The 24,742-nt window shown below is 62.9% G+C and overlaps 2 protein-coding genes across 3 annotated transcripts in view; one reads left to right on the top strand and one right to left on the bottom strand.

Moving 5' to 3' along the window:
- Nucleotides 1-14,715: 14,715 nt before the first annotated feature.
- On the top strand, nt 14,716-24,172 carry PLPPR3 (phospholipid phosphatase related 3). 2 transcript variants are annotated; one of them, XM_031036091.2, is made up of 9 exons: nt 14,716-15,049; nt 15,351-15,453; nt 17,582-17,702; nt 20,236-20,421; nt 20,507-20,648; nt 20,736-20,931; nt 21,021-21,078; nt 21,158-21,331; nt 22,750-24,172. In XM_031036091.2, exons 3-9 carry the CDS (start codon nt 17,628-17,630, stop codon nt 24,133-24,135), a joined length of 2,217 nt encoding a protein of 738 aa, XP_030891951.2. In that variant the 5' UTR covers nt 14,716-15,049; nt 15,351-15,453; nt 17,582-17,627; the 3' UTR covers nt 24,136-24,172. The 2 variants fall into 2 exon arrangements, with proteins under 2 accessions (XP_030891951.2, XP_006740827.2); XM_006740764.3 differs by having other exon boundaries at nt 14,718-15,049; nt 22,768-24,170.
- Nucleotides 24,173-24,207: 35 nt separating this feature from the next.
- PTBP1 (polypyrimidine tract binding protein 1) overlaps nt 24,208-24,742 on the bottom strand; it is an 11,819-nt gene continuing 11,284 nt past the window's right edge. The window contains exon 14 of the mRNA XM_081803670.1: nt 24,208-24,274. Within this exon, the coding sequence (XP_081659796.1) occupies nt 24,208-24,274 (67 nt within the window). The remainder of the gene's footprint in view (nt 24,275-24,742) is intronic.

Genomic DNA, 24,742 nt, shown 5'->3' with positions numbered 1-24,742 from the left:
TCATTGTCCCCTGTGGCCAGCGAATCCCATACTCTCCAGGGATGAGGACGCCGGCCCTGCTGTCCCAGAGCCCAGCACACAGCAGGTGCTCAATGTCCGCCCTTTATCCCTCCCTTGGTCTGATGCACACCAACCAGTCCTGCCCCCTCCCCTCCTGGCAGGGTCCCCCCAACCCGCTTCGTTAAAGTGACCATAGAGCACTTAGCAAGCACCCCTTTCCGGTCTGGGGATGGGGGAGAGTGGAGGCAGCCATGTCTTTGGAGGAAGTGGCTCTGGCAGGGACAGCAGATTTAACCAAAGCTGCATCAATTGAGCACCACCTGTATACTCCGTTCATCCGTGTCGCGGTGGTCAAGTGTGTTGACTTTGGGTTCATATTCCCGTGTGGCTGCTTGCCTACTGCACCAGTCCAGGCCACCGACTCTACCCCTCCGTGCCTCAGTGTCCTCATCTATAGAAGGACAGCTTGAACACTAGGCTCTGTCTCCGGGTTGTTGCAAGGATTAAATGAATGAAGGTTTATAAAGTCCTTAGAGAAGAAAGAGGGAGGGTTGTTAACCATTAACCGCCTTCAGGAGGGCAGGGTGGCGACCGCCTTGAGGGGCGCGGGCCGGGGAGGCTCTAATTCCAGACCGGAGTGGCGGCGACTCGGAGGCTTGCAGGCGGCGTGCATTGTACTCGGTCTGAGTTATGCCACAGTAAGAACATGACTTGAGTGTCTTTCCCAACCGCGGGAGCCGGGGACCCGTGAGCTGTGGGGAGTGGCCCCACCGGGTGCAGACCTCGGCCTCCCGGGACGCTCACTCCCTGAGGCCTCCACCCTGTGGTTTTGTGGTTCCCCAAATTGCCACAAGCCCAGCCCACCTCCAGCAAATCACCCCAGCACCCCAGGCCTCCCCTTCTGGGGTCTGATCTTTGTGGCGTGCAGACCTCTCCTGATCCAGCATCACAGGCATGAGCCCACGGGAAACGCCGGGGGGGCAGGGGGCTGGCTTTCTGGTCTCTGTGTTCCCATCAGTGGGCTTCATTCCCTCCCGCAAACCTCATTTACCCCCCTCTCTGGGCACTAAAGGTCCCTCTGGGCTTTTTATGGAAACCACTTCCCTGCCTTGGGCTCCTGGGAAATTCGGGGAATTCCTGACATCCTCCTGACACTCATCAGCAGTATTTCCCAGGATGGGGCCACGACGCTCGCCCCTGGCACGGCTGCTCTAAACCGTAAACCCTTCCCCTGCGGTGGTCAGCTCCCGCATCAGAGCTGAGAAGAGGGCTTCTCACACTTGCGCCAATGTGCATGCTGCCACCAGGTGGCAGCAGAGTCGATCAAGAGCTGCCTTCCGATTCTGTGCGTCCCCCATGAGCCTGGATGGCCTCCGCGCCGTGACCACTCGCCCCCTCCACAGCTGGCCAAGGACCCTTACTCTTCCCAGCCTCCAGCCGCTCCTCTAGGCCCACCCCCTCCCGGCCCTGCTCTCCTTGCCTTGCTGCCTTCCAACCACACTGCAGGCCTTGCTCCCTCATGCTCTTGTCTTGATGCGGAGCCTGGCAGCCCTGTCCTTATACTCCTTATACTCCTATCCAGTCAGCTCAGGCATTGCCACCTCCTCCGGGAAGCCTCCCTGGTGACTGATCCCTGTGCTGGGAGCTGGGAAACAGAGCTGGGCCCCGAGGGCCAGGGTGGGGCTCCGTGGACAGTCCTGGGAAACGTCTGGGGTGACTCCATTTTCTAGACAAGGAAACTGAGGCACAGAGACGGGTAGCAACTTGCCCAGGGCCACCCTGGCAGGGCTGGATTAACACCCACGTCTGTGTGCATCCGGGAAGTGAGACCCACCATGACCTGGGCCCTCCCCCAATCTCCAGGCCTCTGCCCCAACCCCCCCATCCCAAGTTTGGGGCTTGGGGACTGGGGTGCTGGGGACCCTTGGCCGCTCTTCCCACCCAGGAAGGACAGACAAGAACCTGGGGAGGAGTTTCAACTTCTACTGACGTCGCCCGTGGGGCTGGGTGCGGGGCTCCTAAAGCCCTGCAGGGGTGGGGGTGGCAAAGGGCCGCCTGTGGGCAGGGCAGGGAGGAAGCAGCTTTCTGCCCATTCTTTGTGTACAGTTCCCACCTCAGGGCTTGTGGTCGGCCCCTGCGCTTGGGGCATCTGTGGGAGGGGTGGCTCAGGGGCAGGTCCTACACAGGGGCAGGTCAGAGCATGGGGGAGCGGTACCGTCCCGGACCACAAAGGGGTCCACGGTCTGAAGGATGCAGCTGCAGGCCAAGGGGCTGCTGAGTCCTCCAGGGAGGGTGTGGACAGGTCAGTCGGTCACCCGGGCTGGGCTGAGGTGGGCAGGATGTGGCTACGTCAGGGAAAGGGGGCTGGGGGTGGCCTCATGCCATTTAGGGGTAAAATGATTTGAGTCTGGAGTTTTCTTTAGGACGTGTGGACGAGGAGAGAGATGAGGCCAGAGGAGAGCAGGTGTTTATTGGCCTCTTACTGTATATGTGGCCCCCTACATCACCCCACTGAAACCCCCCTTCCGGGTGGGGACTCCAAGCACGACCTGCAGCTGCTGAGTGGGCTGCCTGTCCACCCTTTGTCCCTCGGGCCGTCCCTAGAGTCCCTTCTGCTCCAGGGCACCCAGGCCTCTCGGGAGTCCCTCTGGCCATGTGACCAAGGCTCCTGCAGGACCTGAGCAATGGTGAGGGGGTGCCCGGGAAGCCCCAGCCATGGGCAGGCACTGGGTGCTGTGGGCAGCAGCTGGTCCTGCCGGGGGCACTGGGCCCCCCCCATCTGAGCATGGAGGGTGGCGGGGAGGTCCAGCTGGGGCCGAGCGCTGTCTCCAGGCCCCACGGCCGCCCGCTTCCCACATCCATGCGCGTCTTGCCCACGCTAAAGGGCCTCTTCCAGGACTTGGTACATGCTGTCCCCTCCACCTGGCCCCTCTCACTCACCCTCAGGCTCCATCTGGAAGTTACTTCATCCAGGGATCCTGCCCTGTTGACTCCTCTAAACCCCGCCAGGGCTGTTTTATGTTCTCTGACACCATGGGCCTCTCCTTTTTTTTTTTTTTAAAGATTTTGTATTTATTTGACACAGAGACACAGCGAGAGAAGGAACACAAGCAGGGGGAGTGGGAGAGGGAGAAGCAGACTCCCCGCTGATTAGGGAGCCTGATGTGGGGCTCGATCCCAGGACCCTGGGATCATGACCTGAGCCGAAGGCAGACGCTTAACGACTGAGCCACCCAGGCGCCCCGGGGCCTCTCCTTTGTAACATTTGTCACTGTGGCATTAATTCACCTACAAAACACTTATTGAGTACCAATTGTATTCGTGGTCCTATGCTAGGCCCTGGGGATCCTGCCTCTGCGTGGGGGGGGTGGGGGGTGGGGGGGTGTTGATTTTCAGGGTTGGAGGGACCTGGGGTGGGGGGAGGAGGCCTGAAGGTATAGTTGGGGGAAACACAGCCCGACGGGGAACAGTAAACCAGAGAGGGGTAGAAGTTACACCAAGACCAAGTAGGGTGAGGTTGGCAGCAAGGCTGGGGATGAGGTATCTGGGGATGGCCAGGGCGAGGCTGGGAGGCACGGGTGGTCCCGTGTGCCCAAAGGGTGATTGTGGGGCTGTCTGGATGGCCCTGTCCCCACGAAGCCTGTTGTATGCCAGGTCGTGTCTCAGCATCAGCATGGGGCTTTGTAAACAGTAGGCGCTCCATAAATGTTTACTGCAGGTTGAGTGACGGGGTCCTACAGGCCTGCTGGCTGTGCCCACCCGCCCATAGGAGGACAGCGTCTTTGAGCTTCTCCTCTGGGTCGTGCATTGCCGTTGACTTCAAACAGGTGAGTGATGCTGACCTTGGCCAGGTGGGCTTGGGGTCCACAAGAGGTGGGCCTGGACGCCACACCCACCAGGATGGAGTTGCTGAGGGATCCAGGTGCCATCCCCTGGCCCCCCGTTCACTGGTTCCCCCTGCCCCTGAGACACCCAGAGCACAGCCCCCTCCGTGACTCCCCACAGCTGCCCAGGAGGCCCTGACCGTCTGCAGTACAAGGGGTGCTGGGGCCTGGGGTCAGGACACCGGGCTTGAGCTCAACCCTCCTGGGGCCTTGTCCTGATACCAGGGGGCCAGTTCAAGCTGCAGAGTATGGGAGGAGCTTCACCTAGTTTGGCATGAGAGGGGTGGGCGGAGGGAAGGAGGGGGTGGCCCAGTTAAGGGCCACCTCCCCACCCAGACCCCAGCGTAGGGGCACCTCCCCACCCAGACCCCAGCGTAGGGCCACCTCCTTGCCCAGACTCAGGGCAGGGTGGCCTCCACGCACTCACTGGACCCCAGGCAGTGGGCAGTGGGCAACACAGAGCTTGAATGGATGCCTGCCATGTAGGGTTGTGAGTGGGGCTCAGCTTCCTGTCCACCCATGGTTTCTGCCACCCCTGGGGCCCAGGGAGCCCCGAGACTGGGAGGAGGGCAGAGCCACTGTGTGACCTCAACCCAGGCCCAAGACCTCTCGAAGCCTCCATCTCCCCATCTGTAAAATGGGTGTCCCATGGCTTGTAGCCCATGGGGCTGGAGTCTGCTGGTGGAAGGGGGCGGGTCCTGGCAGAGCCACTGCTTGCGGGGGGAGTAGAGCCTGGCAGCCGCATCCTTACTATTTCCGAAGGTTTCCTGGGGATGGCAGCTCGCAGTCCTGAAGGCCAGGGAGGGTTTGAAGAAGCAGGAGGGGGAATCCGGTGAGGCCACCATTTTGCAAATGAGCAAACGGAGGCATGTAGCATCCTCATCAGGATGAATGTCCTGGACCACCTCTGGTTCCTACTCCTCTAGCACCTACGTCATCGACCTGCCTGCGCGCCCCACCCCCACCCGCACCCGCACCCACGGCCGCGATCCTGCACCCGCGCCCCGACCTACACCCGCACCCCCACCCGCACCCCCACCTGCACCCCCACCCGCGTCTGCACCCCCACCCGCGATCGTGCACCCTCACCCCCACCAGCACTTACTGAGCACTTACTGTGCCCGAGGCCCAGGAGCTCACGGCTCACATGTAATTCCCACGACACCCTCCGGGTTTTGCCCATTTTACAGATGGGGAAATGGCGGAATGGCCCAGAGACTCCCATTCTCTCCTCTTCCGCTCTCCTCGGAGCATTCATCCCCAGCAGTGGATGGAGCCCTGCCCTGATCCTGCCTCAGTGTCCCCATTCTGCGGTGAGGGCATTGGACTGACGGGCTTGAGTGGACATTGCCCCAGAATCAGCAGGGCCCAGACAGACAGATGGACATGTGGCCCCACACAGGGCCAGCAGGATGGGTGTGAAGGCTGTGGTCAGGGTTGGGCAGGGGCCCCACGGGTACCCCCTGCCTGCCACCCCTTCTGAAGCCCCAACTAGGGGAGGCCATTGGGGCTGCCCCACAGCTGGGCTGGCATCCCCACTTCCTCCTTGCACCTTTGGGACCTCGGGGAGCATGGGGGTCAGAACCGCACCCCAGGGAGGAAACAGGGGCTTGGGCGGGGGGTCCTGACTCCTCCCCAAGGCGTGGAAGCTGACAATGCCCCTCCCCGCACTCCTTCCCTCTTGGGGTCCCTGTGGCCCCAGCAAAGCAAGACGTGGCCTGCGTGTCTGGGGCCTGGGGTGAGCCCCACTCAGTGGGGGACAGGAAAGGGACATAAAAGGTGGTGGGGGCCACATAGCCGTGTGCCCTCCAGAGACCCACAGAAGCATCTGTCTGCCCCCCTTTCGTGTTGGAGATTCCTTTTTCCTTCTAAGGCAGGGGCTCTGGCCTGGGGTGATTGTGGATGTCCCACTGGACGTGCTGCTCAGCCCCCAGCAGTGCCCCGGAGGCCCCCACAGAGAACGACCCTCTGCTGATGTCTGCAGGGAGAAGTCCAGATGAAAAGGAGATATATTTTTTAAATATATTTTATTTATTTATTTGACAGAGAGAGAGAGCATGAGTGGGGAGAAGGGGCGGAGGCAGAGGGAGAAGCAGACTCCCTGCCGAGCAGGGAGCCCGATGCGGGGCTCGATCCTAGGACCCCGGGACCATGCCCTGAGCTGAAGGCAGACGCTTAACAAATGAGCCACCCAGGCGCCCCTATGTATTTATTTCTGAGAAGTTTAAACCTACACAAAGAGAGAGAGGAGCTCACCAAACTTTGGAACAAAAAAATAAATGTTTTTTTTTTTTTTTTTTTTAAGATTTTATTTATTTATTTGACAGAGACAGAGACAGCGAGAGCAGGAACACAAGCAGGGGGAGTGGGAGAGGGAGAAGCAGGCTTCCCGCGGAGCAGGGAGCCCGATGCGGGGCTCGATCCCAGGACTCTGGGATCATGACCCGAGCCGAAGGCAGCTGCTCAACCAACTGAGCCACCCAGGCGCCCCAAAAAATAAATGTTTTTTAACTCTCATTTTGAAACGATTTCATGCTGGCCGAAGTCGGAAGAATTCCCAGGTTTGTGCCCCCAGCGTCCCCCGAAACGATCAGGCCTGCAGGTTGTTTCGAAGTGGCCTCCTCTGTGGGCCTCCTGCATCCCACCTGGCGTCCCTTGTCTGGTCCAAGACCCCACGTGGTGTCTCCTCTGCTCTGGGACAGCCCCACGGCCTTTCCTGTCCCTTGTGGTGCTTGCAGGGAGCTGGCCAGTCATGCAGGGGCCCTAGTGTGGGGTTGGAAGCGGTCGTGCGTTCTTGGCAGGAGTCCCACAGGCCGACCCCGTGTCTCCTCGGGCATCCCCTCCGAGGCGTCTGGGGCCGTGCATCTTCCTGTCGAGGGTGCTGACCTTGAGGCCTGGTCGGGCGGCTCTGTGAAGTCAGTTTCCCCTTTGGAACGCACTCAGCCTGTGCGTGCAGGGCTGCGTCCCCTCCGTCTGTCCCCCTGCAGACATTCTGCTCTCAGGACCGGCCATGCCTTCTGTTGGCCCGGCCCCCGGTATCCTCGCACCTCGGGACGTCCACCTCCCCGCCTTCGTGGTGCCCCATGTGCACCCGCAGAAACCGCAGGGCCGCGGGGCGCCCAGCCCCACCCGGGCCAGCCGGGCCTCCCTGCCCCTGTCTCCCCGTCCCCACTGTGAAGTGGGGGTGGGGAGAGCACCGCCCTCAGGGCAGTGATGTTTGGAAAGTGCTCCGCCCATGGCGAGGGTGATGTAAGCGCGGGAAGCCACCTCATCACTCTGGTCCCCGTCCCTGTCACCACCCTACCTGGCTCGGCCCCTCCTCATTCCCAGGCTCTTCTCCTGGGGGCAGGCATACACCTGCTGCCTGGGCTCAGGTTCTGCTGGGCTCTGTGATCCTGGGCAGGAAATACGGCCTCCTGAGCCTCGGTTTCCCCAGCTGTTAAGTGGGACAATGAGAACAGCCCTACCCCACGGGGCTTCGGCTACCGAACACACAGAGGAGTGTAGTAAGTCATTAGCTGACGGATGAACAGATACACACACGGTCCCCACGCACGGGAGCGTCCCGTGGCCGCAAGCAGGAGCCAGGCGCCCTCATGCGCGGCCCCGGGGACGGGCCCCGAGCCCACGACACTCAGGGAGGGAACCGGACACAGAAGCCACACAGGGTGTGAGTCCACGTGGGTGACACGTCCGGAACAGCCTCATCCATGGACGGGAAGGGGGCTCGTGGGGGCCGGGGGGCTGGGGGGGGAGATAGGGGGTGACAGCGATGGAACAGGGTTGCTTTTGGGCTGATGGGATGTTCTGGAATCAGATAGAGGTGGAGGTTGCACAACTTTGTGAATGTACCAAATGCCACTGAATTGTTAAATGGTTGAATTGTATGGAATGTGGAGTGCATTTAAATTCAACCAAAAACAAAATATAGAAAGAAGAGAAAGAAAGAAAGAGAGAGAGAGAGAGAGAAGGAAGGAAGGAAGGAAGAGAAAGAGAAAGCAGGCAGGCCCGGCCCTCGTGACCCCCGCCAAGTGCTCTGCTCCAGGTGTGGGTCACACCGGGGCCCGGGGGGCAGGCAGGTAAGTGCAGGGCTGCCTGGAGGCGGCGGCTTGGTAAGGGCGTGGGGAGCCCTGGGGGGTGTCCTCCAAGAGCTTGGGCTGGCGGAGGAGGGGAAGTGGGCCTGGAAGCCTGGCCTCAGCCACCTCCCTCTCCAACTGTGGGTGATGTAATAGGGCAACGGCCACGGGGCAGGCCAGTGGGGGCCACACAGGCCTCGAGCGGATCTGCCAGCATCCAGGGAAAGCACGGGAGGCTCAGCTGCAGTGTGTCTGTCTCCCTTTCTCTCCTCTTCTCCTTCAAAGAGAAAAATACTCCTTACTTGTGTGTTACAGCTCCCGGCTGGGGGATCAGAAGCTCTTGGGCCCCCTCAGGCCTCAGTTTCCCCATCTGAACAATGAGCAGGCAGTGATGTCACCTCTTCAGGTCCTGAGCCACTGACATTCCTCTCTGGGCCTCAGCCTCCCAATCTGTAAAATGGGTTAATGGCAACTCGACTAACCTTGGTGGCTGGTCAGTCTGGCTGAGCACCGGGGGCTTCTGGGGGTGCTGGGCAGCATTGGGGCACCCAGGTTCAGGGCAGGGGGCTGAGGGGCAGCTCTGGGCAGAGTGCAGGCCCCTGAGAGCCCCTGTCCTCGCCTTCATGGTGGAGAAGTCAGTCCCTGAAACCCCAGCAGCGGCCAGGAGAGGACAGAGCTATGCCGTCTCCTTGTGGGCCCCGAGGTTCGAGGTCTGTGCTTGCCTCAGACCCCAAGTGACCTCCAGCGACTCGGGGTCAGCGGTGCTGGTGCTCGGTGAGGCTCAGAGCGCCGCCTGAGTCATGGGCTCCCTCCAGGCACCCACGGTAGATTGCTGCTCTTTAACTTACTATCACATTTTTAATTTCACTTCTACCCTCCTACGGTTCAATCGCCTAAAACATGCATAAAAAGTGCCTGCAGGAGGGGCGGCTGAGCGGCCAACTCTCGATTTTGGCTCAAGTCATGATCTCAGGGTTGAGATCTCGGGGTCCTGGGATCGAGCTCCATGTCGTCGGGCTCCTCGCTCAGTGCGGTGTCTGCTGGAGATTCTCTCTCTCCCTCTGCACCTCCCCCTGCTCACTCACTCACACCCTCTCTAAAATGATAAATAAATCTGAAAAAGAAAAACAGTCCCTGCTGGAAAGTCTCTGTGCATCCCCGCCCAGCTGAGCCGCCGTGTTCGCAGGCTTCTGGGGACACCAGCCACCCAGCGACAGGTGTCTCCCCCTCCACACGCACTTTCCATGTTGCCACCATCCCATGGAGACCCCGCGGAGGGTGGCCCGACGAGCCCGGACCTTCTCCCCGGCGGTGCCACGTTCCCGTGGCGGGTGCGTTCCGCGGTCTCCTGCTGGGGACACTGGACTGTGTACGTGGCCGCCCACACTGCTGGTTCTCAGACAGCAGCTCTCGGCACATCCGCTCGCCAAGAAGCAGGTCTCGGGAGGTTGGCTCACGTCTCTCGAACCGCAGTGAGGTGAGGGCGTCCCCACCTGCTCAAGAGCCTTTTGGGGTTCTTTGCTGCGAACCGTCTGTTTACACCTTTAGCTGCTACCGGTTGTTGTTCCCGTACTGACCGTGGACCCTCCTTACAGGTTAGAGTTATTGTCCCGATCTGTCTTCTGTTTTTAAGTATATATGCGGTAGGCATGTAAATATATAGTCATTTATAATAACTATGTATTGTTTAACTTGTCTTCTTTTGTTTCTGAGAGCGCACACACGCACACGGGCGAGCGGGGAAGGGCAGAGGCAAAGGGAGAAGCAAGCTCCCCGCTGAGCAGGGAGCCCCACGTGGGGCTCGATCCCACGACCCTGAGATCACGACCTGAGAGGAAACCAAGCGCCGGACGCTTAACCCACTGAGCCACCCAGGCGCCCCTTATTTATCTTAATAACATTTTATTTAGCTTAATAAACTACAATACATAGTATATAATCATATCCATTATGTGTTGTATGCATTATTTTACACACCATTTATTATTTAATATGCATATTTTAGCCCTTTCTATGTCAGGCACACACCCTTCTGGGACTCGAGGGGCAAATCGTCTTTCACCAGTTCCTTGTGTGTCTTCTGACTTTGCGGTTCAATATATTCTCAGCCGAAATGAGAGGAGGCCAAGGGCAATCTCACAGATCTGGGATGGGCGCTCACAGCAGCTGTGTGACCTTAGGTGAGTCACCCGGCCTCTCTGAGCCTTGGCGGGCGGGGAACACGGCCCCTGGGGCTGGAGGCCACTAGCGCCCCACCCGTCCAGCAAAGCCCAAGTCTGGAGAGAATGGATTATTTATTAGGGTCGCAGCCTCGGGGCCAAGGGCGGGGAGGCCCAGGGTGTGGGCATAAGGAGGGCCAAGGATGGAGGCACCAAGGTGTGGGAGGTGGGGGGAGTGATGGTCGGGGCTGGGATCCCGGGAGGTCACGGCACCCCCCACCCAGGCTTGTCTGCTCTGACAGGGAGTCGAGAACAGGCTGGGAAGAGGGCCGCTCCAGTGAAGCCCTTGGGGCTCCTGCCGCAAGGCCCTGGGCAGAAGGAGGCCGTGCCAGGAGCCAGGCCGTTACAGACGAAGAGGGTGCCCCCGTCTCCCTGAGCCAGGACACCTCCAGGCCCAGCTCCTGTACTCCACTCCCACCCCAGAACCACTGACCTGGCTGCTGCTCTGACAACTTGAGCCTTCCTCCTGCAATCCACAAATCTTGTTCCAACCCCGGGCCCTTTGCACATGCAGGTGCCTGTCTCTGCATGCTTACCCCCACCTTTTCCTGATAGACTCCTACTTGAAGTTTGGGTCCCAGATGCCTCCAGGAATTTCCTGACGCTTCTAGGCTGGGTCAGGCGCATGCCACCCAAGGCAATCACGACGTCCCGTGTACACCTGTTTTGTTGGTTTGTGGGGTTTGGTGCCCCAGGTGGGACACAAACCCACAATCCCTGGCTGAGGGTGCACAGCTCTACCTTGATGCACGTCTGACTCCCCCCACCCATGGGGTCTCAGAGCTCCAAAAGGGCAGGCCCTGCTCTGTCCTGTTCCTCACGGTCTCCAGCCACCCCACAGCACTCGACACGTGGTGTTTAATAAATACCGTTTCTCACGCTGTTAAAACGCTCGAATGTTTGAGACGTCTAATTCCAATTCCACACTCGACCCTGGGGCCTCATTCCGGACCAGCTTTCTTCCAGCGTGAGGAGGCCCGCCAGATCTGGGCACGGCCTGTCGCTGGCAGACACCGGCCCAGGGGGCGAGGACGCCAGCCCACACACTGTTGGGGCGCCCCTGGTCCGATGGGGTCACGGTGGCGTGGAGGACGCTGGGAGGCGGGAGGGGCGTCCCCCACCCTGCCACCTGGCAGCCGGTGCCCACTCCCCCACGGGCGGTCTGCGGGGCACGGTACTACGCCCCTGTGGAGGACAGCATCACGGTCCAGTGGACGGGGAAACCAAGTCAGGAGAGGGCAGAACTGGGGCCCAGCCGGAGCCAGAGCTTCAGCAACACGAACTTCAGTCTGTCAGTCTGTAGAGAGACTCGGGCTCCAATCCCAGCTTGGACAGTAACTGCCACGGATCCTGGCCACGGGGTTTCTCCAGCACAGAAGGTGAATCATCAGTCCATCCCGGGACTGAGAACCTGTTCTGAACTCAGGTCTAGGGAATCAATACTCGGGAGCCAGGGGAGGGTGGGAAAGGGAAGGGGGCTTTATTCGGGAAGCGGGCGACCCGGGAAGAGGTGGGCAGAGGCCCCAAAAGCCACCTTCGTCGAGGGCGGGGGGCTGCACGCAGCAGGCGCGAGCCGGGGCGGGCCGTCATGTGCCGGTGGGCACGACCCTGACCGGACCCGCTGGCATCCCGGGAAGCGGTTTCCGAATGCAGGCGGGCCTTATCTTCTGGCAAAGTTGGGCCTTCACTCCTCAAGGCCAGGGGTCGGCAGAGCTCAAGCGGGTTAGCTCTGCTATGACCGAGGACTTGGGTCTGCAAGCAGGGAGCGTGCAGGATGACAGTGGGTGCTGATACCGGTCCCCGCCGGCCGCGGGGTGAGCCAGCACCGGAGGGGGGGCCTGCCCGGGAGATGCAGGCCACACAGGAAGGCACCATTCCCCCAGAGCAACCGTAAAAATGTCACAACCGTGGCCGCCGGCGTCGGTAAAGATGTGGGGATGTGGGCAGTCTCTAGTTCTGCTGGGGGGGCCCGATGGCCCCACTGGTGTGTCTGCCCTGGAGAGGCTTTGTAAGGCTCGACGTGCAGAAGAGTTCACTGTGGCCCTGTCAGACCGCGGACATCTGGAACAGGTGTCCCGCCGCAGAAGGCCGGCTAGCTGGGCCCCCCATGGGCTCCCCTCTCCCGTAGCGCCCCCCTCGTGTTGCCACTGCCCCCACCTGCAGGAGCAGGTCCTTCCGGGCCACGGCCTCTGCTGTGGCTCCCGGTGGAGACCGGCATTCCCCAGCAGCAACGCCGGAGGGGGGACCCCTGACCTTCCACACCCACCCCGGGACCGGGCGGCTGGACCCCCTTCTGCGTCCAGGTGAGGAGATGGAGGAGACCCTTCCGCTGTCCGGAGTCTCCCCACCTCCCTCCTCCCCCTCACCGACTGACCACAGTCCCAGAAGCAGGAAATGAGCAAGGATCCAGCTCCCCCCGCCCCGCCAAGAAGCGAGTCCCCTGAGCCTGAATGGGGGCCAGCAAGGCTCCGACGTCCCCTCGCTGCTGGGGGTGGGGGGCACGCCTCAGTCTCAGCCCCATCCCTGGGAAGACCCCGGGCCTCCCCTCCCCACCAGGTCCAGGACCATTCGGGCAGGTCTGGCTGTGTGGCTGCGCCCGTGGCTTTCCCTCTCTAAGTCCAGGGGAGCGGGGGCTGGGGCCTTCTGGTCCCTCCCACCTGGGCCTCCCTCCTGAAGCTGGACCCCCAGCACAGACTGGGATGCCTGGCGGGGGGTGGGCACTCGCTGGCCCCGGAGGTCACCTGTAAGCCAGCCAGCAGGGCCAGGAGTCTGCGTGTGGGCCTGACGGGGTGGGCTGGACGGCTGGGGAGTTGGCAGCTGCCCCTACCCAGGCGCACCCCCTCCCCCAGGCATGGCACCAGCCCTTCCCAGAGGGAAAACAGGACGCTGCCCAAGGCCTCCACCACCAACTGCTCCCAGGGCCTGCCTGGACCCCTCCAACGGCCCTGCCCCGTGCCTCGGTTTCCCCCTCTGTAAAATGGGCCCCCGCTCCAGGGGTGGGTGAGGGTGGGTGATAGTCACTGTTGCCAAGACCCAGCACACGACACCCAACGTGGTGGTGAGATTTTAACGCCACTCATAATGCCAGCTTCGGCCTCAGTTTCCCCAGCCTGAGTGCTGGGCCCGTGGAGGCGGCAGGCCCGGGAGGGAGCCCTGCTGGCTCTAGGCTGTGTGCTTCACTACTTTTTACTTTTCTCGCCGTTTCGTGGGGGTGTGAGTCACCCATTTCAAGAGTGCACTGCAGGGGCGTTTAGGGCCTTCACAGAGCCCTACAACCACCACCATGTTAGTTTTAAAACACCCCAGCACCCCAAAAAGAAACCTCCTGACCATTAGTGGCCCCTCCCCCACCCCGGCCCCTTCCCGTCTGTGGATGAGCCTGGTTTGGACGTGTCACGTATGTGGACTCACACCCCCCGTGGCCTTCTGTGACCAGCTCTTCGAGGAGCATCCTCCAGGAGTTTTTATCTGGGAACCCGGGTGGGTCCTCACCTGCCCTCAGTTTGTGTGTCTGTGAAGTGGGTAGGAGCGGCCGTGGAGTCCCCAGAGCTGGGGGGCGGTGCGGAAGTGGCCTCCCCTCCCCCACCTCTCAGCAGGGTCTTCGGAGGTCTGAGACATCCAGGACCTGGCAAGAGATCGGGATCAAGGGGAGAGAAAGGCAAGACTGGGTATTCGGAATATATAAAGAACTCTTAGGCCTAACAACAGAAAGACAAATGGCCCAGTCTCAAAACGGGCAAAGAAGCTGAGTGGACACTCCCCAAAGACAGGATGAAGATGGCCAACACGCCATGAAACGATGCTGGAAATCGTGAGTCTCTGCAGAAGTGCAGATGGGCCAGAGGCACCGCTCCATGCCCACTAGGACAGCTCCAAGGGAAGATCACGGAACCTGAGGGTGTGGGGAAATCGGAGCCTGCGGGTACTGCTGGGGGGGTGCGAGCCGGGGCACGCTGAGGGCAACAGTCTGGCTGTTCCTCAGAAAGTCCTGCAGAGAGTCACACTCCTGAGCAGGTGCGTGCCCAGCGACGCAGATAAATATGCACCACGGATGTTCGCAGCAGTCAGAAGAACGTCCATAAACTTGTGAACAGATACACACTAGGTCCACCACATGCGGGAGCGAGCAGGAGCGAGGGGCCCACACGCGCGGCCCCGGGGACGGACCCCGAGCCCATGACGCTCAGGGAGGGAGCCAGACACGGAAGGCCACACGGGGTGTGAGTCCACGTGGGTGACACGTCCAGAGCAGGCTCATCCACGGACGGGAAGGGGGCCTGTGGGGGCTGGAGGCTGGGGGAGGGGCTGGGGGTGACAGCTGATGGGGACGGGGTTTGTTTGGAGTGATGGAATGTTCTGGAATTAGACTGTGGTGATGGTTGCACAACTCTGTGAAGATATTAAAAAACCATTGCATGGCACAGTTTAAAACAGCTCATTTTTTAAAAAGATTTTATTTATTTACTTGAGAGTGAGAGAAAGAGAGAGAGTGTGAGTGCAAGAGCAGGGGGGAGGGCCAGAGGGAGAAGTGGACTCCCCGTGGAGCAGGGAGCCCGATGCGGGGCTCGATTCCAGGACCCTGGGATCAGGACCTGAGCCGAAGGCAGACGCTTAATGACTGAGCCACCCAGGCACCCCTTTTTTTTTTTAAGATTTTATTTATTTATCTGACAGAGAGAGACACAGCAAGAGAGGGAACACAAGCAGGGGGAGTGGAAGAAGGAGAAGCAGGCTTGTGGGGAGCCCGATGCGGGGCTCGATCCCAGGACCCTGAGATCATGACCTGAGCTGAAGGCAGACGCTTATCCAACGGAGCCACCCAGGCATCCCTTAAAACAGCTAATTTTTTTAAATGGGATTTATTTCCAAGGTGAGACTGAGAGGTTGGGAAGGGTGGTGGTCCCCCAATGCCTCAGGGACACCAGTGTGTGTCTGGGGCTGTGGGGGGCTCTTCCAGGGTGCTCTTCCCTCCCACGGGCAGCTCCGGGGTGGTTTGGGGAGTGGGAGTCAGGGTGGAATGCTGGGGTCCTGGGGGCTTGGGCCTGGTCCTCACCGGGCCTCATGGTGCAGTGTCTCTTTGTGTCCCTTGGGCCTCTGCCTCAGTCCAGTGCCCTCATGTCTGCTTCCCCTCCTGATCCCGCCCGTCCACCCTTTCCTCTCCCATGGACCAGGAGAAAGGACTGGCTCTGGAGACCCAGCTCCATCCCTTCCCACTTGGGTGACCTCAGGGTCCCTGCTCACACCTGCTGCCTCATCAATCCCTCAAGAGCTGTGGTGAGTGAATTAATATGGGTACGTTTTTGAGCAGCACCCAGTGTGCTCAACCCCTCTTTCCTGCTCTAAACTCCCCCATGGCTCTCTAGTGTCCCAGACTCAAGTCCAGGCTCCCCAGCTGGGCAATGTGCCACCACAGCCCGGCCCTGCCCCCCCTCCATCACCAGGGATCCCTCACCTGGAGGAAGGACCTCCATCCCTGATCCTTAGGTTCCCCCACACCCTCTCCCAGAACCCCGCGATGTCAGGAGGGTCCCCCAGGATAAGCCTTCCTGCTCCTGCCCCCAGGAAGCACCCAAGAGGGATTGCCCCATTTTCCCCTTCTCCTCCTGCCTCTGGAGGGCTGTTTGTGGTCACCTTTCAACAGCAGGATTCCCAACCACCGCCCTGGGGCCGCCCCTGGCTGGCAGAGGAAACCAAGGCCCACACAGAGGTTTTGGGGAGGTGGGACAGCCAGCCTGGTGCAGCACTTGTCATGCCCACTTACAGGTGAGGAAACTGAGGCCCCGGTGGGATTTGAACCCTCTGGAACTCAGTCTTCACCACACAGACCTTCGTCTTGCAAAACCCACGGAGCTGTCTCTTTCAAAACAGGAAGGGTCCAAGCCAGGATGGGGATGGGGTCTACAGGGCTGAATAGAAATAAAGACCAGGGGCGACAAACAGTAGGCGCTCAATTAATGCAGCCCCCACCCCCTACTCTAATGAGACGCTTAACTTCAGGATTGGTAGTCAGGGTCCGTCCCACTTCCCAGTGGCTCCCCAGTGACTCCCTAGGGCCGAGTACACAGTGGGTGTTCAAGAGATGGTGAATAAATGAACCGAATAAAGTCCTGTCGTTTGGGGCCTGGCGACCTTGGACAGTGATTTAAGTTCTCTGGGCCTCAGTCTCCCCATTCATAAAATGAAGGGTCAGCCAGTCCGTACTCCCCATGGGTGTGTGTGGTAAGGAGGGAACACCCGTCAACAGCAAGCACTGCCTAGGCGCGCACCCCGTATTCACCAGGAGGACCGTACCCGCCGCCCCCGCAATCCCGGGGCATCCCGCCGTGCGCCCCCGCCCGCTGGGAGCCCGGCGAGGGGCCTGCAGACCGGTGGAGCCCAGGGCAGACCTCGGGTGGGCGCACGGGGCGGGGGCGGCACGGTAGGGAGCCAGGGCAAGCCCCCCCAGCCTCTTTTGTCTCCAGACAGCGCCGGCGCCCGGGGCCCTCGCCAAGGAAACGTGCGCCGCCGAGCGGCGGACCCCGGGGAGGGGACAGAGACGGGGCGTGGGGCGGGCAGAGACAGGGGGAGACCCGGGGACACACAGGGATAGCCAGGGACCCAGGGACCCAGAGACCCCGCCCCGCGCCCAGCGTCGATGGGGCTCCCGAGGCCGACGCGAGGGGCCCGGGAGGGGAGGGGAGCGCCGATCCCGGCCCTAGCCCGCCACTACGGGGACCCGAGACCCCAGAGACCCCCGAGGCCCCCAGACCGAGGAGGCGGGAGCCCGGCGCGCACTCAGCGCACGCCCCGCGAGGCAGCCCGGCGACGGACGCGCGCAGCGCCCCCGACGCGCCGAGACAAAGAGCCCCCGCCCCTCGCGCCGCACGTAGGCCGTCGCGGGCGCGGGGTCTCGGGCCGGGCGGGGCCCCCTCCCCTCCCCGCCTCCCGTTCGCGGTTCCCCTCCGCCGCCGCGGGGGAAGGGCCGCGCTTTGTGCTCGCCGCGCCGCAGCCCCTGCCCGCCGCGGCCGCCGGCTCCGCCCTCCGAGCGCCCGCGCGCCAGGTGAGGGGACTGCGGGCGGAGGGCCCGGGCCGCACCCCTTTTCCGGCCGCCGGGACCCTCCTTCCGCGCCTTCCCGGGGGCCCCCGCCCTGACGCGGGGAGCGGCCCCGGCCCGGGGACTCCTAAATCAGGCCGGCCCCGCCCTCTACTGGGACCCCCGAGCCCCCATCTGGGGTGTGTGGGGGTGCCCGGCAGCTGGATATTTTGGCAGGGCCGCAGTGCGCGAGGGGAGGCCGCGGGGACACCCCTCTCCCCCCAGCCTCAGTTTCCCCGGGAGGTTCTGGCGTATCTTTGCCCGCCCCTCCCCCGCAGGCCCTGGGCACCGGGTCCCCCCAGGGCTCAGACTGCGCCTCCCTTCCTCCAGCGCGTCTTTGTCCCCTCCAACCACGGCCTGTGGAGCCCGCGGCACCATGATCGCGACCAAGGAGAAGAATAAAACCCCAAAGGACAGCATGACGCTTCTTCCCTGCTTCTACTTCGTGGAGGTGAGTGGGGGGGGGCGGCGGGGGCGTCGCACTGGTGGGGGCGGGGCAAAGGCCTCTGTCCTACACGCCCTCGGGGACCTCTACGCTAAAGGACTGGGGTGGGCACAGCTCGGGTCGGCCGCAGGTAGGGGCAGAGCCAGGGCGCCTGGGTGTGGGGGTCAGAGGAATCGGGCTGTGCAGGGTGAGTAGGAGTTTGAGAGGCACAGAAGGGCGTTCTGGGCTAAGGAAACAGCCGGCACAAATTCTGGGAAGTGGGACATTCAGACTGGGGTACAGGTCACCTGGAGGGGCTGGAGCAAGGCGCTGGGGCTGTGCAGGGTCTTCCTCCAGCACGTGGGCTATGAGGCATCAGGGTCTAAGTTCAGACCCCTCCTCGGCTAACCGAGGAGGCTGGGGCGAGTCCCATAAGCCTCTGAGAGAACAGGCCTGGCACACAGTGAGGGCTTTATGAATGTTTAAAAGAACAGAATTTAAACGCAGTCGCCTGACACATAGTGCTGATGACCACACAGGGTGGTATTTATCCATCCTTGGATACGTCCTGTGGCCACGGTCCCCCTGCTGCGCCTGCCACGAAAACCCCACTCCACAGAGGGGTCCAGGCAGGGTGCAGGTAGATGAGCGGGGTTCCCCGTCCTGAGCAACCCCCACCACGTGCAGGGTCACAGAGCCAGTGGCTCACCCCCAGGCCAGTGGGTCCCTCCACAAGGAGCAGAAAATCTGATTGTTTTCAAATTTGCATTCAAATCCCCATCATAGTAGGTTGTATCTTCTCAGGGTCACCGCAAACCTGCTCCCTCCCTGCGGTCCTCCTCACCCCCTGCTCTCACCTGCATCCTCCAGAAAGTGTTCCACCCACCCACTCACATCTGTCAGACGTGCAGCCCTTCCCCAACACCTTTTTTTTTTTAAGATTTTATTTATTATTCATTTGACAGAGAGAGACACAGCGAGAGAGGGAACACAAGCAGGGGGAGTGGGAGAGGGAGAAGCAGGCTCTCCGCTGAGCAGGGAGCCCGATGCGGGGATCGATCCCAGGACCCCCAACACCTTTTTGGACAAGTTTCTGCTCTTGGCTTTTTCCCAGGGGAGCTCTCAGCTTCCCTCTGACCCACCCCTTTGCAGGGCCGTGTAGTACCCCAGCTCCGAGTCACCACCCCGGGTAGCTGCACATTCAGGGGTTGTCGCGGACGTTCCTGTAAGGAAAGGCCTTTGGTCTGCCAAGCGTGAGCTTATCTGCAGATCACATCCCTGCGGACAGACCCCAAGTTGCCCCCCTGTGGAGGCCAGACTTTTACAGGGCGCCCGTGCCCGTTACTGGCTGGCACCTAGAGCTCTGGAGCTCGGCCAGTCCGATGGGTGCAAGGCTGTGTCTGCTCTAGTTTGCTTTTCTCTTATTGTGAGTCTTACATAAATGTGTTTACACACACACATTAAGTACATGGGCAGGACATCATGATCGTGGATCATTTTCCTGGGGGCCTGATATGCTCCCTGGTTTCTGGGTAAGAGTCTCCAGATGCAAGGAGAAGTGGGTGGCACAGAGACACCCTCTGGGGGTGGTGGGCTCCAGAGTGGGCCCCCGCCAGCAGGTGTTTCCGGCTGGGAGGAGGTGGGGGCAGAGGGCAGGAGTGGGGAGTCAGGCAGGCGTTGTAGCCTGGAAGCTTGGAAAGCCATGAGGGCCTCAGCAGAGAAGGACACTTCAAGGACCCTCTTGCCCAGCCCCACCGAAAACCCTGTCCACTGCCTGACGTGGTAGGGCCGCCCCAGCCCAGTTGTGCTCATGGTCACGGAGGAGGGAATAACTGCAGCTACTGTTACTGAAGTCTCTGCGTGTGCTGGGCACTGTGTAGGCACCTTCTGTATACTTACTCACCCAGTTCTACCTTGAAGCCCTGGGACGTGGTGACTCTCAGTCCTGTTTTCAGCTGAGGAAACTGAGGCACAGCGGAGAGCGGAGTGGTGGAGCCAGGATTCGAGTCCAGCAGATGGCTGGGAACCCCTTCACTCAACTGCCTTGGGCCTCATTCCTGCATGCAGCAAGCGCTCAATAAGTGCTCCTTGGACTAGAGCCCAGCTTCTACAAGCCCACCTTTGGCGTTTTCCCCTCTGGGGACCCCCGGTCAGGGCAGGAGGGAGGGCCGAGGCCCCCCCCTTAAAGTGCCATTCAAGGCAGGAGTGAAGAGGGAGGCCTCTCATGGCTCGTGGGCTTCATCTGCGTCTGGGGCCCCATCCATGAACTGGAGAGGGGGACTTCCTGAGGCAGCCAGCCCCCCAGGCACCCGCATACTCTGGTCCCCATAGTGCCAGCCCCAGCCTGGCCCCTGTGGGTGTTCCGTGGCCCAGAAGGGAAGGTGTAGGACGCTGGGAGAGTCCGCGCCCATCAGAAGGTCCGCCCAAATCTGAGCTCAGTAGCTGCTCGAGGCCCGAGTGAGGGAAGGACGGCGGCCGGACGGCCAGACCGCAGCGTGGGTAGTGGACCGGCGGCTCGGTGAGCAGGGGTGGGGTGACCCTGGCTGCCGCCCTCCTGCAGCTCCCCATAGTGGCGTCCTCCGTCGTGTCCCTCTACTTCCTGGAGCTGACCGACCTCTTCAAGCCGGCCAAGGTGGGTTTCCAGTGCTATGACCGCACGCTCTCCATGCCCTACGTGGAGACCAACGAGGAGCTCATCCCGCTGCTCATGCTGCTCAGCTTGGCCTTTGCGGCCCCTGCGGCCTCGGTGAGTCCCAGGCGCCGGGGGGCCTGGGCTGGCCTGTGGGCACCCCCTGGCCGGGAGCCTGGCTGAACGCCTCCCTGTCGGGCAGATCATGGTCGGCGAGGGCATGCTGTATTGTCTGCAGTCCCGGCTGTGGGGCCGCGGCGGGGGCCCAGGCGGGACCGAGGGCAGCATCAACGCGGGGGGCTGCAGCTTTAACTCCTTCCTGCGGCGCACGGTGCGGTTTGTGGGTGAGTTCGCCAGAGGGCACCCCCCCCACGCCCTCCGTGTGCACGCGCCCGGCTCCCCTCCCCAGCCCTGACCCCGCTGCCCCGCAGGCGTCCACGTGTTCGGCCTGTGCGCCACCGCCCTGGTGACCGACGTCATCCAGCTAGCCACCGGCTACCACGCGCCCTTCTTCCTGACGGTCTGCAAGCCCAACTACACGCTGCTGGGCACGTCGTGCGAGGCCAACCCCTACATCACGCAGGACATCTGCTCCGGCCACGACACCCACGCCATCCTGTCTGCACGGTGAGTTGGCCCCCGCCCAGCCGTGCGGGGCGGGGGCCGGAGGCCCCGAGGGGCTCGGAGCCCGCCCGCTCACCTGCCGCCTCTTACAGGAAGACCTTCCCGTCACAGCACGCCACGCTGTCCGCCTTCGCTGCGGTCTACGTGTCGGTGAGTCCTGGCCTGCCCCGAGCCCGAGCCCGGCGGCTGGCGGGGAACCACGCTCTGACCCGCCCCGCCCCGCCCCCAGATGTACTTCAACTCGGTCATCTCGGACACCACCAAGCTGCTCAAGCCCATCCTGGTGTTCGCCTTCGCCATCGCGGCAGGCGTCTGCGGCCTCACCCAGATCACGCAGTACCGCAGCCACCCGGTGGACGTCTACGCGGGCTTCCTCATCGGGGCTGGCATCGCAGCCTACCTGGTGAGGGGACGGGGAGGCCGGCCCCAGGTGGGGCAGTCCGAGGGCAGAGGCCGGCCCCCGGGGGGAGGTCCGAGGTGGGAGGAGGTCCGAGGGCGGAGGCCAGCCCCGAGGGGGAGGTCCGAGGGCGGAGGCCGACCCCTGGGGGGACGTCCGAGGGCAGAGGGAGGTCTGAGGGTGGAGGCCGGCCCCGAGGGGGAGGTCCGAGGTGGGAGGAGGTCCGAGGGCGGAGGCTGGCCCGGAGGGGGAGTCCGAGGTGGGAGGAGGTCTGAGGGCAGAGACCAGCCCCGAGTGGGTGGTCCGAGGGTGGAGGCCGACCCCCAGGGAGAGGTCCGAGGTGGGGGGAGGTCTGAGGGCAGAGACCAGCCCCGAGTGGGTGGTCCAAGGGTGGAGGCCAGCCCCCAGGGAGAGGTCCAGGGTGGAGGCCAACGCCCAGGGGGAGGTCCGAGGTGGAGGGAGATCCGAGGGCGGAGGCCAGCCCCGAGGGGGAGGTCCGAGGGTGGAGGCCGACCCCCGGGGGGAGGTCCGAGGGCAGAGGGAGGTCTGAGGGTGGAGGCCGGCCCCCAGGGGGAGGTCCGAGGGTGGAGGCCGGCCCCCAGGGGGAGGTCCGAGGTGGGGGGAGGTCTGAGGGCAGAGACCAGCCCCGAGTGGGTGGTCCGAGGGTGGAGGCCGACCCCCAGGGAGAGGTCCGAGGTGGGGGGAGGTCTGAGGGCAGAGACCAGCCCCGAGTGGGTGGTCCAAGCGTGGAGGCCAGCCCCAAGGGGGAGGTCCGAGGGTGGAGGCCGACCCCCGGGGGGAGGTCCGAGGGCAGAGAGAGGTCTGAGGGTGGAGGCCGGCCCCCAGGGGGAGGTCCGAGGTGGGGGGAGGTCTGAGGGCAGAGACCAGCCCCGAGTGGGTGGTCCGAGGGTGGAGGCCAGCCCCCAGGGAGAGGTCCAGGGTGGAGGCCAACCCCCAGGGGGAGGTCCGAGGTGGAGGGAGATCCGAGGGTGGAAGCCAGCCCTGAGGGGAGGTCCGAGGACAGAGGGAGGTCTGAGGGTGGAGGCCGGCCCCCAGGGGGAGGTCCGAGGGCGGAGGGAGGTCTGAGGGTGGAGGCCGACCCCTGGGGGGAGGTCCGAGGGCGGAGGGAGGTCTGAGGGTGGAGGGCAGGTCCAGGGTGGAGGCCGGCCCCCAGGGGGAGATCCGAGGGGGTAGGCCTGGCCCTACCCTGGGGGAACCCTGGCGAGTTTCCTCCCTTGGAATGCTGGAGTCAGAATCTCCTGGGCTCAGACTTGCTGAATGTTGAGAGCCTGAGTGGCATGACCGGAGCTTGCCCCATTGGGAAGAGAGTGGGACTCGGTCCTCTGATTCTGCACTGAGGGCCAGCCTTCCCCCCTCGGACCGCCTTGGCAGGTCTGTTGCGTGGTGAGATCCCTGGTCTTCAGCCCTTGCCTCACCCCCAGGCCTGCCACGCTGTGGGCAACTTCCAGGCCCCAACTGCAGAGAAGCAGACGGCGCTGGCCCCTGCCAAGGATGCGCTTCGGGCTCTGACCCAGCGGGGCCACGACTCCGTGTACCAGCAGAACAAGTCCGTGAGCACGGACGAGCTGGGCCCGCCGGGGCGGCTGGAAGGCGTGCCCCGGCCCGTAGCCAGAGAGAAGACATCACTGGGCAGCCTAAAGCGGGCCAGTGTGGACGTGGACTTGCTGGCCCCGCGCAGCCCCATGGGCAAGGAGAACATGGTCACTTTCAGCCACACGCTGCCCCGCGTCAGCACGCCCTCCCTGGATGACCCCGCTCGCCGCCACATGACCATCCACGTGCCCCTTGACGCCTCCCGCTCCAAGCAGCTCATCAGTGAGTGGAAGCAGAAGTCGCTGGAGGGCCGTGGCCTGGGGCTGCCCGACGAGGCCAGCCCCGGGCACCTGCGGGCACCTGCGGAGCCCATGGCGGAGGAGGAGGAAGAGGAGGAGGAGGAGGAGGAGGAAGAGGAGGAAGAGGAGGAGGGCGAGGAAGGCGGTCCGGCCCCACCCTCACTCTACCCCACGGTCCAGGCCCGGCCGGGTCTGGGGCCTCGGGTCATTCTCCCCCCGCGAGCTGGGCCCCAGCCGCTGGTGCACATCCCCGAGGAGGGGGCGCAGGCGGCCGCGGGCCTGTCTCCCAAAAGCAGTGCGGCCGTGCGGGCCAAGTGGCTCATGATGGCAGAGAAGAGCGGGGCGGCGGCGGCCGCGGCCTCCGCACAACCCCGCGTGGCCAACCCCCCGCGGCTGCTGCAGGTGATCGCCATGTCCAAGGCGCCGGGCGGGCCTGGCCCCAAGGTGGCGGAGACCGCCTCGTCCTCCAGCGCCAGCTCCGATTCCTCGCAGTACCGCTCGCCGTCGGACCGCGACTCGGCCAGCATCGTCACCATCGACGCGCATGCGCCCCACCATCCCGTGGTCCACCTGTCCGCGGGTAACGGGCCCTGGGAGTGGAAGACGGCCGGCGGCGCGGCCAAGGGGGTGGAGGGCGAGGGCGGCTACGAGCTGGGGGACCTGGCCCGCGGCTTCCGCGGGGGGCCCAAGCCGCCAGGTGTGTCCCCCGGCTCGTCCATCAGCGACGTGGACCAAGAGGAGCCGCGGTTCGGGGCCGTGGCCACGGTCAACCTGGCCACCGGCGAGGGGCTGCCCCCGCTGAGCGTGGCTGACGGCGCGCTGGGGCCGGCCAGCCGCGAGTCCACGCTGAGGCGCAAAGCCAGCGGCCTGGTGCTGGGCGAGCGGGAGGCCGCGGGCGAGGCGGAGGCGGAGAGCTACTACCGCAAGATGCAGGCGGCCCGGAGGTTCAAGGACTGATGGGGGGCTGGGAGGCCGCATGGGGGCGCAGCTGGAGGCCACTGGGCGGGCGGGGGTGGGAGGGGGGACACTTCACGATCGGACAATAAAAGGTCGATACCGGCGAGTCCTGTGAGTCACTGGTCCGAGGACACGCCCACTGCCCGGCGGGGGTGGGGAGGGGGGCGTCCTACGCTGGGGGGGGGGGGCCGGGTCCCACATTCTCGGCTCCCCTGAGCCCACCCGCCCCCGTCACCGGTGAGGGAGACAAAACGCTCAATTCACACGGAAGAGGAAACAGCAGTGAAGACGAACAGGCGGAATAAAGAGGAAATCGAGTGCAGGGTGCAGAGACATTTATTCCAAAGTCCAGCAGACTGGCCGGGGGCCTCTACAATGTGAGCAGGAAGAAAGAGCCTACAGAAAAGGTCGAGTTGTAAAATCGCTTTAATTCGGTTCTCTCTGCATTACAAGCCGTAGGGTGGGCAATGGAATGTGCCGCGTCCCCCTCACAATACTGAGCCTGTAACTGCGGGTTACCAAAATATACATCTGTGTCACCTTTATAAAAAACCATGTTTGCTGCCCCTCGTTTTACAACAGGTATAAAAAAAATTATAAATATTTA

The sequence above is a fragment of the Leptonychotes weddellii genome, chromosome 1, assembly GCF_054177405.1.
Source record: "Leptonychotes weddellii isolate Sample4059 chromosome 1, ASM5417740v2, whole genome shotgun sequence".
Taxonomy (NCBI): domain Eukaryota; kingdom Metazoa; phylum Chordata; class Mammalia; order Carnivora; family Phocidae; genus Leptonychotes; species Leptonychotes weddellii.
Note: the sequence above shows the minus strand (reverse complement) of the source record. Positions and strands in the feature narration are given on the sequence as shown.

Excerpts from the sequence above, each read along its gene's own strand:
- PLPPR3 (XM_031036091.2), top strand. The coding sequence starts at position 17,628 with ATGATCGCGACCAAGGAGAAGAATAAAACCCCAAAGGACAGCATGACG. Across the intron at positions 20,649-20,735 it reads GCGCACGGTGCGGTTTGTGG|GCGTCCACGTGTTCGGCCTG; the intron begins GTGAGTTCGCCA and ends GCTGCCCCGCAG. Across the intron at positions 21,332-22,749 it reads CTGGCATCGCAGCCTACCTG|CCCTTGCCTCACCCCCAGGC; the intron begins GTGAGGGGACGG and ends CCTGGTCTTCAG.